Source organism: Cokeromyces recurvatus (assembly GCF_025118155.1).
Source record: "Cokeromyces recurvatus strain NRRL 2243 chromosome Unknown BX663scaffold_1, whole genome shotgun sequence".
In the NCBI taxonomy this organism is placed as follows: Eukaryota; Fungi; Mucoromycota; class Mucoromycetes; order Mucorales; family Mucoraceae; genus Cokeromyces; species Cokeromyces recurvatus.
Genome location: NW_026251387.1, coordinates 1330045 through 1342178, shown reverse-complemented (window position 1 = coordinate 1342178; position 12134 = coordinate 1330045). Strand labels below are relative to the sequence as shown.

Genomic DNA, 12134 nt, shown 5'->3' with positions numbered 1-12134 from the left:
TCTATATAAAGCAGGGTGTTCAAGATAATCACTTGCAAATCTTGAAGATCGAATAGAGGAAGTATTAAATATCTTTTCTGCATCGGTTATCCGTTCTGTTAAGTCTGACTGTTCAAATATGTCATCGTCAACTAAATCACTCGGTGCAATTTCAATAGAATCTTCACCATAAACATCATTACTACTTAATAATAAACTACTGTCATTATCATCGGGTCTCCAGAAATTTCGTAATGGGCTTATTGGATTTTTTTCTTCATGTTGGTCTTCTTTATGTGTACATGAGAAATTGTAAATAAACTTGAACTTATTATCATTTTCTACTTTACCTTTTTCTGTTAGTTTTTCTGAATTGTTCGTATCTATCATAATATAGAATGGTGTAATTATTAACAGACTCTTAATTTAAAATATTCTAAACTATTTTCCAAAAATAAAATAAAGAAGTTAAGAAGGAAGAAGAGAAAGGAAAGGAAAGGAAAGAAAAGATAGGAGAAATAAAAGACGATTTATTTTTAACTTTCTTCTTTTCTATTATCAAAAAACTAGTGTAGAACGTGACCTGCATCCAATTAGATCATCCCTTAAAATAATGCCCCATAGTGACATGAAACAGACATAAAATGATTTATTACATTAAACAATTATTTACTAATACTATATCATTATCTTATTTTTTTTTTATCAAGTAGTTCAATTGAAAAAAACCCATTTCTTTTCGAAAATTTTAGTTCCTTAAAATTTTGCATGAGCCAATAATATTTTTTTCCTTTTTTTTTATTTTTTTCCCTCTAGCATTTGTTGCCTATTTGTTTGCTTATTTATTTATTTATTTATTATTATTATTATTTTTTTCTAAGGAGATAAGGAAGGACATAAATTATGTCAAAAGAAGAAAAAATGTCAGCTTATAAGGCTGAACCTCATCCTTATTATGATGAAGAAATGCATGAAAAAGAAACTCGCATTAGAAGTCTATATGAATCATTAGATCGACAAATGATACTTTCTTATGTCAGAAATATCTCACCACATAAAAATATAAACACAATAGATTATGAAGCATTTCGAGCTCATATACTATCAAAGGAAGAAGAACTTTGGAAAGTTTTTTCATCAATAAATCAAAAGGGCGATCATCGTTTAACTCATGAGGAATTACAGATTGCTTTAAAAGAATCCGGGATCCATGTTACAAATTCAGATATTGACGCACTAATTCAGTTTATTGATACATGTATGTAATGAATAAAGAATGTATATAAATACATATATAAATATATATATTTGTATATATATATGCATATATACATATATAGAATGACTCACGAATTCTAATATCATAGCTGGCAACGGTTACATTGATTTTGAAAGTTGGAGAAATTTTTTATTATTGTTACCCCATGAACCAACATTAACCGAGATTTATAGATACTATCAGATATCAACACAACTTAATGCTGATGCTGAAGCAGTTATTCCCCATACAGATGAAGCAGCACGTCATGCTTATAAATATCTTACTGCTGGTGCTATTGCAGGTTGTGTGTCTCGTACATGTACAGCACCGTTAGATCGCCTTAAAATATACCTCATTACAAACACAAATTATCAGAGTTCCCGAACAACGAATAATGTGAAACCGGCTTCTTCAGTATCCATTTTAAATGCTATCAAGACTATTTATAAAAATGGTGGCTTTCGTGGCCTCTATGTTGGTAACGGTCTTAATGTGATCAAGATTATACCCGAGTCCGCTATCAAATTCTATGTCTTTGAAACATCTAAGGCTATTATGGCGCAGATGACAGGTTCCTCTGATAAAAATTCGATTCCTATTAGTGCTAGATTTATTGCAGGTGGTGTTGCAGGTCTTTGTTCTCAGTTTTGTGTATATCCATTAGAAACTCTCAAAACGAGAATCATGTCCAGTCAATATGAAGAAAGACAAAAATTAAAGCAATACCCGATGGTGCAACAATCAAAACGATCTATAGTTTCAATGAGAACAGTAGTAAAGGATATGTATAAAGCAGGAGGAGTGAGAGCGTTTTGGCCTGGTTTATTATTAAGTATGATAGGCGTGTTTCCATATCAAGCATTAGATATGGGTGTCTATGAGACCTTAAAGGTTTCTTATTTGCGATCAATGGATACTTATAGAGAGAATTCAAATGGAAAAAAGCCAGACCCCAATGTTATGGTTTTATGGATGTGTGGTATGGTAAGTGGATCTATTGGTGCAACGAGTGTTTACCCTTTAAATATGATTAGAACAAGGTAAAAAGAAAAAGAGTATACTGCTTACTTTCAATTCTAGTTCTTTACTCATTAAAAAAAAAAAAATAGATTACAGGCACAAGGAACACCTGCACATCCTTACCGATATACTTCTGCTTGGGATGTGGCGCGTAAAACGTATAGATCTAGTGGTATTCGAGGTTTTTATAAAGGGTTAGGACCTACTTTAATTAAGGTAAAAGAAATAGAGATAACACAGCACGTATTCTCTCTCGCTTATTTATTCATATTTATTATGTATATAGGTTGTTCCATCTATTAGTATAAGTTATGCTGTTTATGAATTATCAAAAAAATCTCTTGGTATTTCATAATAGATAGATATTTTTTTCTTTTTCTTTTACTGTTATTAGTTATAAATGTATACATAATATAATACATCTTTATATTTGTTTTCTTTCCCCTCCTCCCTTCCCTCCTCCACCTTATCTTTCTGCTTTATTTACTATATTTCTTTGTACATATATATAAATATACTATTCTGATTTAAAAACTGATGTAGTTGGAGAGCAAGTAGCAGACCATAATCGAGCAACTGTATAAAGTGCATTTGGGGGATCATGAGTTAATACTTTGGTAGTAGTTTGAGATCGCTATATAATAGAGGTAAGGAAGAAAAATATAGCGATTTGTACAAATATATTATATGAAATACGAACCTGCTTATTAGCATTTTTGATTGAATAATACATTCCTAATATCAAATAAGTTGGAATCATGTTATCACCAATGTCTTCTTCATCATCATGATCATAAGGATTCATAATCATTGTATTTTTCTTTATCACCTTTAAAATAAATATCGAGTCGAATTAAAGTCCATAGTACGTTATTGTGCCATTATATCTACTAACCTTTAACTTTTGTAAAATACTCTCACTAAAATCATGATTATTAACAGACATAGTTGATCTAGAAGTGATATAAATTTTGTATAAAGACTGTGCAATATTTGGCAAATAAGACATATTTCCTGTTATTTTCTAAAGAGAAAGGGTGAGTTTTATCTCTTTCTTTCTTTCTTTCTCGTAATATTTATACCTTTGTATAATAATTAGAGAATATAAGTGGATACATATAACTTGTCTTTTTTATAATAATATTCGTAAATGCTTGCTCTATATAATGACCTATTAAATCCAGATTGAATTTTCTCTTCCAAGTCGATTGGAATTCCTTCGATTGTGCTGAAGCAAAAAAAAAAAAAAAAAAAAAAAAAAAAAAAAAAGAGAGAGAGACAGAGAGTAGTTAAGGATTTGTATTTACTAGTATCTATCTTTTTTTTTTCTTCCTCTCTCTCTTTCTTCTTTATATTGTATTTTTTTTAAAAAAAAAAGGATATTTGTTGGAATCCAGTCAAAGATAATTTCTATCTTATCAAGTGTTCCATAAGGAGCCTTCTTGTCTAATAAATATGAAAGTGGGGTGGTAACAAATGCTTTTTTAATTTTATAATGAAGACAATATCCATCATTTTCTGTTTGATTATGAATAAATCCACAATCTGCCATGACCTATTTCAAAATAATTATTTAATATCAAAACTCTTTTCTTTTAATATAGAATTTACCTTATTTAATGGGGTTTGGAACCATAAAGGATACTCAAGCACATTTTCTAATCCGTTTAAAAGAAAAGAACATTGAATATGGATTGAACCATTTGAAGCAAGAATGATATCCAGCTTGTTCATATCAACAGAGGGCTCTTCTTCTTTCAGATATACATAATAGCTTAAATAATGTATGCAAGTAACTTGACATGCAAATAAAACTGTAGGTAACAGGCTGTTACTCTTTGATTCTGGAATTAACATCTCTATTGACTTGGTTGTCTTCACTTGCCTCATTCTTATCTTTTGAGGCTTTTCTCTGACAATAACAGATGTTGGAGGTGATGTGTTGTTTGAAGAACTAGTAACGAGAGTAGATGAAGTCTCTTGAGTGCATAGAATTGAATCTTCTTTCAAGCTAAATGAAGAAAATTCACTTTCACTATCATTTGAAATAATCACTATTTTTTCGTGTATCTCTTTATCCTCTTTTTTGGATTCCAATGACATTATATATAAGTAAATAAATAAATAAAAAGGAAATTAACAACAAAATTATGACATTTATTTCTAAACAATTGATATTTGTATACATATTTATATATACAAAAAAAAGTAGTCCTATATTTTATATAGTTGCATTCAGTTAAAATAATATCTATCACTTATGATTTTAAAGTCATATCTTTTCTATTACATGTATTACTAAATTGATATTCTTTATTATGTAAAATAATTACATAAGAGCCAAATATAAAGAACCAACAACAGTTCCACCAAGAACCATATAACCTGATCTATAAACATCCTTAATGTTAAGCATTTTTGTAGCATCCCAAACCTAATACAAATATATATTTATATACATATATATATTTTTTAAAAAAAAAGGGGGAGAGGAGATAAAAGCTTAATCTATCTTTTCCTTTCGAGTATGTAAAATAATGGATTGATTTCTTACCAAATGTCTAACACCATTAAGACAATGGAAAACAAAAGGGAAAGCAACCGTTGTCTTTGCAACTACTTTAGCAGCTACAGGTGCGGCAGCTACAGTTGAAATAATGCTGGCTGTATCCACAGTGGCACCAAATGCTGGTGCAGCAAGATAAGCAAGTGCGCTCAAATAAAATGCTATACATGTATATATTTTAATCATTTATATTTATAATATATTTGTATATATTCTTCGATCTTTGGCATATATGAAATACTTACCGCCGCCTAATGCAACACCAGTAACTCTATGAGCAGCTGATAAATACCAAGTAATTTGAGGTTGGTAAATAGAAAGATGAGGAGAAACTGGACGAAGCTTGCGCTGTTGACGCAAAAGTTCTGACTCAGCAGCAGCACATTGTTCCTGTACCTTATGAGAAGCATTGAAATGTCTTTTTTTTTTTTAAAAAAATATATATATATATTTGTATATGTATTTATACAAATATAATAACTATAAATAACTTTGATCGAGTTTCTTTTTTCTTCTTCTTCTTCTTCTTTTAATTTAGTTCTCCTCACACTCTCTTTTTAAAATTACCTAACACCAAAAGAAGGAGCAGCAGCAAAAGTGCTTCTTAATGCAACAGGATCTAAAATTACAAGATGAGCAAGTTAATTCTCCATTCGAGTTTTTCATGTATAATTTTTTTTTCCAACACAATAGCTTTCTATTTTATTTTATATTTTTACTTTGAGCGATAGTTCTTAATATACCACGAGTAGCCAGCATAATTGATGTATTAATATTAATGTATGTAAAAAAAAAAAAAAAGAGAGAGTGGGGTGTGAAAGTTATTGTTAAAGAACAAAAAAAGACTCAAAATGTGGAGAAACAATCTGGGGTCATATTTCTGACTGAATGATTCTACCTTTTAAAATAGCGAATGACGGAGTATAATTTTATACTGATGACGTAAGTTTTTTTTTTGAAATTTAGAAAAAAATACTTTTCCTCATTTTTACAAAAGTGATAATAATATAGACGTGATTGAGTACGATCATGAGTGATGATAACAATGAATCATCAACTTCAACTACTACAGCAATGGATGTAGATAAAGAATCTAACAACGAAACAAATAATAATAATAATAATAATAATAATAATAATAGCATTCATCATGATGATGGCTCAAACGATCATTTAACACCAGAACAACGAGCACAAATGATTAAATTCCTTGCATCTCCAGTCCATTGTAAATTATTTGTTGAAAAGTTATCTATTAAAGGTGATTCGGAACTTAGAAAAGCAGAGATTATTTTAGCAAGAGAAACGAAAAATCAACCTCGCGCACTTGAATATTATGTACATTACGTTGAATTCAATAAACGTCTAGATGAATGGGTCCCATTCAAACGACTTGATTTTAGTAAAGGTGTTGAATTTCCAAAACCAACTCATAAAAAAACAAAGAAAAATGTTTCTACGACGTCAAGTCGTGCATCAACACCTATGAAAAGAAAGATGGAAAGCGAAGTCAATACACCTTCTTCAGATGGAGTGCAGGAAGAGGTTATATTGACAGAGGAAGGAGAGGAGGAGGATGAGAAAGGAACGATTACGATAAAAAAGAAAGAACCAGAAAAGGAACCATTTTCAAAGGAAAAAGAAATTGAACGACTTCGTACTTCAGGTTCAATGACTCAAAACTTAAGTGAAGTGGCGAGAGTAAAGAACATGAACAAGATTCAGATGGGTGAGCATGAGGTAGAAACATGGTATTTTTCACCTTATCCTAAAGAATATGCTTATTGTGATACATTGTATATTTGCGAATTCTGTCTTCAATTTTATGATTCCCATAAACGACTTGAGCGACATCGTACACGATGCCAATTACAACATCCTCCAGGCAATGAGATTTATAGAAAGGATGACATTTCGTTTTTTGAAATAGATGGACGAAAGCAAAAGACATGGTGTAGAAATCTATGTTTACTCTCCAAATTATTTCTAGATCATAAAATGCTTTACTATGATGTTGATCCATTTTTATTTTATTGCATGACACAGAGAGATGAATTAGGTTGTCATTTAATTGGTTATTTTTCAAAAGAAAAGGAATCGGCAGAGAATTATAATGTAGCCTGTATCTTAACATTACCTCAATATCAGCGTCATGGCTATGGTAGATTATTGATCGCTTTTTCATATGAATTATCAAAGATAGAAGGTAAAACAGGATCACCAGAGAAACCATTATCTGATTTAGGTTTAATGTCTTATCGAGCTTATTGGATGGATACAATTGTGGGATATTTACTATCAACAAGTGAAGAAGTAACGATAGAAGAGATATCACAAAAGACTTCTATTACCACACAAGATATCTTACATACTCTTCAAAGTATTGGTGCTTTAAGATATTATCGTGGACAGCATATTATTTGTTTAGGTGATAAAGTAATTGAACAATGGGAAAAGATGCAGCAAAAGAAGAAGCGGATTATATCACCAGAAAAACTTAATTGGAGACCTATCCATTTTACTTCTTCTCAGTTAAGGTTTTTGTAAATAAAGCGAATAATCATAATGCATAATAGAAAAGAAAAGAAAAGAAAATGTAAATAATAAAGGATGTCTACAACTATTGTGTTTCATTAAGCATTTACCCTTTACTGTTAGTTTCAAACATAAATGTGCCAAAAAGTTAAATTTACATGCATGTTAAATATGCAGTCTTTTAGAGAAAGAAGAGCAATTCATGTTTCGTCCATTTTAAAATTAATACTTTTTTACATACATTAATAAACACTCTTTTTTCTTTCTTTCTTTCTTTTTTTTTTTTTTTTTTTTTTTTTTATACATGTATATGTGTATATAAAAATGCAAGTACATAAAAGGATTTTCTTTGTAATATTTACTTTATGTGGGATCGTTCTATCTAACAGTAAATGCATTTATTCATCACGTTTGATTAGCTATTAAAGTAATTCATTTTATACTAGTTATATATCCAACTACAGGTATAACATGGGAAGTCGGACAGTCAGTTAATATGGTAAAAAATAAAATAAAAGTATATATACAAATTTTGTAATAAAAAAAAATGTAGATATTAGATTCTGGTCAAGCAGGAGAAACTGTCAGTATTTTTTTCAATAATGATCGAGATACTATTTTGGCTGGAGGACCCATTGATAAAGGAAATGTTAATAGTCATTCTTTTCAGTTTACAGTTCCATTGAAGGCACTCAGTTCTGCGGGCGGATTAACTGAGCTTCTTGTAGTTCATCGTATTTCTGGATATCTCTCTTCTGTTGATACTGTCCTTGTCAAAATTATATTGTAAACAATAAAAGAAAAAAAAATCGGTTTAAATTCTGAATATAAGCACTCGTATTTATTGATCTATATCTTAATTTCTCTGTTAAATATACTCAAAAATGTCTATTCTTCGGGAACAATATCATCCTTCTTTATTATTGTCTTTCTTTAATATCTTTCAGGCTTTAATTTATCAAATAGAGAAGGATGAAGGTTGTTATGTTCAGTTGTTAATATATAAAATATATATATATATATAAAGAATCTTTATTATATATGCGATTAGTACGTCTTAATGATACATTAAGGTTTTTAAAGAATTGAAAGTTCTAATGTAGTAAAGGGACATATGATGTTGCTTGATAATAATAGATACAATTCAAAAAAGAAAAATTTCTTTCCAAAGCTCTGTAGTTTTCTAATTGAGTTCGGCAAGAAGTCTAAAAATAATCATGAAGCTATAATTTGAAGATTCAAAACAAGTAAAGATACAATTGTAATGAAACTGTATATTTTTTATATTACCAAAGAAAGATACTCTAGGCATGAATATATCTAATTTGCCAATAGCCTATATTTGTGAAATAATTAAATAATTAGTTTTATGCCATGCTTAAAAGATATATTTGCTTGTTATATTCGTTTGCAAGTAACAATTAGACAGAATAAAGTAGGCTTTGATACAATCATCTACAGATTACTTTTGATATAAAGTCGATAAGAAAAATAAATTCTGACCATGTCATGTATGTTAAAATCATTTAAGAGAAGGCTACTATAAAACCGTTTTAACGATATTTAATAGTACAATTTCAATTTTATTTTATTTTTATTGTTTTTTATAGTCATACCACATTAGGGATGTATACGGAATCTATCACCAAAAAAAATATAAAAATATAAACCACAATAATCGGGCATATATCACCTACATTTAATTGTAGGCAGTCTATGTAGTCTCATGTTCATGCAGTAAACATGTTATTAGAAGGAAAATAAAAAAAAACAGGTAGTACAATTCAGTATAAGCCTCTGTAACATTTTATTTGTAAAGCTTAGCCGTCAGTTTTAAGTTTGCCAAGGATATGAAGTCATAAGTTTGATTCGTATGCTGCTGCTGTGTTCTTTGTTTTGGCTTAGCTCTCAGAAATATTCTTCTGTGACACTATGCTTATAACTTTTTTTTTTCTGTCAAACGCATACTAGCGAAATGTATAAAAATACTTTAATCATCTTCTTTTTCTTTCTTTCTTTCTTTCTTTCTTTCTTTCTTTTCTTTTCTTTTCTTTAAATAAAACAACATCAACACAATGGCATTATTTGGATATTTAGCAACTTTTTTCACATTTGCTGCACTTGTGCTTCAAGTATTTAGCATGATTGGCACAACATATAATAGACCTTTTTTACGAGATTTGTATTTCGCTAAAGTGACTATTAGAAATGACTTTTATATCTTCGGGTTATGGAGTTATTGCACTGGTGATATTCGTAGTCGTGATTCATCATCTTTTGTGGTCGAGAGTTGTAGTAAACCTGTTCCTGCGTTCGATTGGACTAATACAGAGGGTATAAATCGATACTTCAGAGATATAGGAGACCTTCATAAGCTATTTCTAGCCGATTTTATTTTATATTGGATTGCATTAGGCTTCACTTTATTAGCTTTAATCATTACGATTATGAGTCATTTTAGACGTGGACCTGATCTATTAGCTTCTCTTATGACATTTATTGCTTTTATTATTCAAATGGTAGTTTTCATTATCATGCTTGTTGTTGGTATTCGTGGTGTCAATGCTGTAAAAAGTTATGACCCTGATATTGCCAATGGTCAGCTGGGTCCTTCTATGTGGATGACACTGGGCGCTTTTGTTGCATTATTAATTTCTTCTATTGCATATTGCTTTGCTTGTATTTTCGGTCGAGGCAGAACTCATTCAGGTGAAAAGGCCTAAATAACGTCGACCTATTATATATTCATGTATATATATATATCACATTTTTATTGTGCATATATTGTTTCAATATGGTCATTACTTATTTATCATATATCCATACTTTTTTACTCTTTTATTGTAATCCTAATATTTATTCACTCATAAATTTAATAATAAAGCAGAGAATAGAATTACACCACTTGCCTATATTATAATCTAGTTGGAATAAATACACATAAATAGAATCTAGTATACAATTATCCATAATAAGAACCCTATTTTTTTTTTTTCAAATTCTTTCTCTATATTCCTTCATTGGTTAAAAATAAATTTTCATTTTATTGGTTAAAAAGTTCCCCCTTAATAAATGTTAACCCCTCCCCTTTTTTTTTTCTTGCTCTTGTTGTTCCACTTCTTCATCTGCTTGCCTTACAATTGACTCATACTCGTATTACTAATGACATTGAAAGAATATACCTTGAAAGAAGTGTCCAAACATACAACAGTTGATTCTTGCTGGGTCATTTATCAAAACAAGATTTATGATGTGACGGAATTTATCCAAGATCATCCAGGTGGAGATGATCTTATTTTAGACTATGCAGGAAATGATGTTACTAAAGTAATGAAAGATGTTCTTGAACATGATCATTCAGATGCAGCTTATGAGATCCTATCAGATTATTGTATTGGTTCACTTAAAGGAGAACAAGAAGTAAATAATGGTCGTCATGAAGACTCTTCTACTTTAACACTTCATCAACGACGTATGAAATTATTGGAAGAGGAAGAAGAAAGTAAAACATTTATTCGGGAAGATTTTAAACCAGTTGAGACAGATATTAATTCAGATATGAAGAAAAATCAATTTTTAGACTTGAGTAAAGCACTTGTACCTCAAATGTTAAGGGCTCGATTTACAAAAGAATTCTATCTTGAACAAGTGCATAAACCTCGTTATTTGCCAGGTCCAGCTATCTTTTTTGGTCATCCCTTATTAGAGCCATTAACAAAGACAGCTTGGTATATTGTTCCTACTGTATGGTTCCCTTATGTTAGTTATCAACTCTATTGTTCCCTTTCATATGATAGTAATATAACTACTGGAGTTAGCTTTTTGATTGGTATACTAGTTTGGACTTTATTAGAATATTTGCTTCATCGATTCTTTTTTCATTTGGATGATTTCTTACCAGATCATCAACTTGCCTTTATCCTACATTTTGTTATTCATGGATTTCATCATTATCTACCAATGGATAGGTAAACCCTTATATATATATATATTTGTATATATGTGTGTATCTTTGTATGTTAATTTGTTTATATATAGATTGAGACTAGTAATGCCTCCAGCTTTAGGTGTTATCATCGCATACCCTCTTATTTCACTTGGTTATATCTTATTTCCTCCTTTAATTGCACATGGCATTATTGCTGGTGGTGTATTCGGCTATATCTTGTATGATTGTACTCATTATTATCTTCATCATGCTAAAGTATACAAATATCATTTCAAAGAGATGAAGAAGTACCATATGGCCCACCACTATAAAAACTACGAAAGTGGTTATGGTATTACTTCTAAAATCTGGGATTATTGCTTTGGAACAGTTTTAGCATATGCAAAATGATACCCATATTAATATATATATGACTACTGTACATTTATTTATTATATACATATCCCCTCCCTCCATTTTTTTTCATAGTTCCCGTCTGATATTATACATTGCTCGACTTTATTTCATTTTTTTATTGTTAACAATCTATTTTTTTACCAGTAGCATGTACTAATATATATAATATTATTATAATCGTTAAAAAAATAAAATAAAATAAAATAAAGAGAGATAGAGAAAAGCACATAATTATAAATATATAAGTGTATGCTCGAAATTCTTCCAACTATGTCCTTCATTGTTTTGTGGTTTTATCTTGCCGTTAAATCCGAATATTTTTATTCTACAGGTTTTCGTTACTGCTTTTTTTTTCTTTAGTAGAAGACAGTAATTAATAGATAACTATAAAGAGTTCAAAAAGCCAAATTTAATAAACATAATGGGAA

At 29.8% G+C, this 12134-nt stretch overlaps 7 protein-coding genes across 7 annotated transcripts; 5 read left to right on the top strand and 2 right to left on the bottom strand.

The window, feature by feature from the left end:
* The first annotated feature begins 776 nt into the window (after positions 1 to 776).
* Positions 777 to 2766, top strand: BX663DRAFT_492594 (mitochondrial carrier domain-containing protein). Its single transcript, XM_051525235.1, has 4 exons — positions 777 to 1237; positions 1347 to 2280; positions 2350 to 2476; positions 2547 to 2766. Exons 1-4 carry the CDS (start codon positions 883 to 885, stop codon positions 2613 to 2615), a joined length of 1485 nt encoding a protein of 494 aa, XP_051387959.1. The 5' UTR covers positions 777 to 882; the 3' UTR covers positions 2616 to 2766.
* BX663DRAFT_492593 (uncharacterized protein) lies at positions 2767 to 4383 on the bottom strand. The gene is made up of 6 exons (XM_051525234.1): positions 3872 to 4383; positions 3647 to 3815; positions 3343 to 3488; positions 3156 to 3284; positions 2972 to 3089; positions 2767 to 2907 (listed from the first exon to the last, which is right to left on the bottom strand). Exons 1-6 carry the CDS (start codon positions 4361 to 4363, stop codon positions 2867 to 2869), a joined length of 1095 nt encoding a protein of 364 aa, XP_051387958.1. The 5' UTR covers positions 4364 to 4383; the 3' UTR covers positions 2767 to 2866.
* Positions 4384 to 4476: 93 nt separating this feature from the next.
* On the bottom strand, positions 4477 to 5682 carry BX663DRAFT_492592 (succinate dehydrogenase cytochrome b560 subunit). The gene is made up of 5 exons (XM_051525233.1): positions 5546 to 5682; positions 5394 to 5445; positions 5072 to 5244; positions 4815 to 4987; positions 4477 to 4694 (listed from the first exon to the last, which is right to left on the bottom strand). Exons 1-5 carry the CDS (start codon positions 5583 to 5585, stop codon positions 4590 to 4592), a joined length of 543 nt encoding a protein of 180 aa, XP_051387957.1. The 5' UTR covers positions 5586 to 5682; the 3' UTR covers positions 4477 to 4589.
* A 251-nt stretch (positions 5683 to 5933) lies between these two features.
* On the top strand, positions 5934 to 7502 carry BX663DRAFT_492589 (acyl-CoA N-acyltransferase). The gene has a single exon (XM_051525232.1). It carries the CDS (start codon positions 6024 to 6026, stop codon positions 7371 to 7373), a length of 1350 nt encoding a protein of 449 aa, XP_051387956.1. The 5' UTR covers positions 5934 to 6023; the 3' UTR covers positions 7374 to 7502.
* Positions 7503 to 7667: 165 nt separating this feature from the next.
* Positions 7668 to 8151, top strand: BX663DRAFT_464446 (uncharacterized protein; the record flags this gene model as incomplete). Its single annotated transcript, XM_051524020.1, has 3 exons — positions 7668 to 7749; positions 7808 to 7860; positions 7915 to 8151. The coding sequence occupies exons 1-3, from the start codon at positions 7686 to 7688 to the stop codon at positions 8149 to 8151; spliced, it is 354 nt and encodes a 117-aa protein (XP_051387955.1). The 5' UTR covers positions 7668 to 7685.
* A 1255-nt stretch (positions 8152 to 9406) lies between these two features.
* Positions 9407 to 10331, top strand: BX663DRAFT_492587 (actin cortical patch SUR7/pH-response regulator pali). Its single transcript, XM_051525231.1, has one exon. It carries the CDS (start codon positions 9437 to 9439, stop codon positions 10082 to 10084), a length of 648 nt encoding a protein of 215 aa, XP_051387954.1. The 5' UTR covers positions 9407 to 9436; the 3' UTR covers positions 10085 to 10331.
* A 59-nt stretch (positions 10332 to 10390) lies between these two features.
* Positions 10391 to 11906, top strand: BX663DRAFT_492586 (uncharacterized protein). Its single transcript, XM_051525230.1, has 2 exons — positions 10391 to 11329; positions 11400 to 11906. Exons 1-2 carry the CDS (start codon positions 10524 to 10526, stop codon positions 11698 to 11700), a joined length of 1107 nt encoding a protein of 368 aa, XP_051387953.1. The 5' UTR covers positions 10391 to 10523; the 3' UTR covers positions 11701 to 11906.
* Positions 11907 to 12134: the final 228 nt, after the last annotated feature.

Excerpts from the sequence above, each read along its gene's own strand:
- BX663DRAFT_492594 (XM_051525235.1), top strand. The coding sequence starts at position 883 with ATGTCAAAAGAAGAAAAAATGTCAGCTTATAAGGCTGAACCTCATCCT. Across the intron at positions 1,238-1,346 it reads AATTCAGTTTATTGATACAT|CTGGCAACGGTTACATTGAT; the intron begins GTATGTAATGAA and ends CTAATATCATAG. Across the intron at positions 2,281-2,349 it reads TTAAATATGATTAGAACAAG|ATTACAGGCACAAGGAACAC; the intron begins GTAAAAAGAAAA and ends AAAAAAAAATAG.
- BX663DRAFT_492586 (XM_051525230.1), top strand. The coding sequence starts at position 10,524 with ATGACATTGAAAGAATATACCTTGAAAGAAGTGTCCAAACATACAACA. Across the intron at positions 11,330-11,399 it reads CATTATCTACCAATGGATAG|ATTGAGACTAGTAATGCCTC; the intron begins GTAAACCCTTAT and ends GTTTATATATAG.
- BX663DRAFT_492593 (XM_051525234.1), bottom strand. The coding sequence starts at position 4,363 with ATGTCATTGGAATCCAAAAAAGAGGATAAAGAGATACACGAAAAAATA. Across the intron at positions 3,816-3,871 it reads TCCAAACCCCATTAAATAAG|GTCATGGCAGATTGTGGATT; the intron begins GTAAATTCTATA and ends ATTTTGAAATAG. Across the intron at positions 3,489-3,646 it reads TATCTTTGACTGGATTCCAA|CACAATCGAAGGAATTCCAA; the intron begins CAAATATCCTTT and ends TTTTTGCTTCAG.
- BX663DRAFT_492587 (XM_051525231.1), top strand. The coding sequence starts at position 9,437 with ATGGCATTATTTGGATATTTAGCAACTTTTTTCACATTTGCTGCACTT.
- BX663DRAFT_492592 (XM_051525233.1), bottom strand. The coding sequence starts at position 5,585 with ATGCTGGCTACTCGTGGTATATTAAGAACTATCGCTCAAA. Across the intron at positions 4,988-5,071 it reads TGGTGTTGCATTAGGCGGCG|CATTTTATTTGAGCGCACTT; the intron begins GTAAGTATTTCA and ends ATACATGTATAG. Across the intron at positions 4,695-4,814 it reads TTAATGGTGTTAGACATTTG|GTTTGGGATGCTACAAAAAT; the intron begins GTAAGAAATCAA and ends TATTTGTATTAG.
- BX663DRAFT_492589 (XM_051525232.1), top strand. The coding sequence starts at position 6,024 with ATGATTAAATTCCTTGCATCTCCAGTCCATTGTAAATTATTTGTTGAA.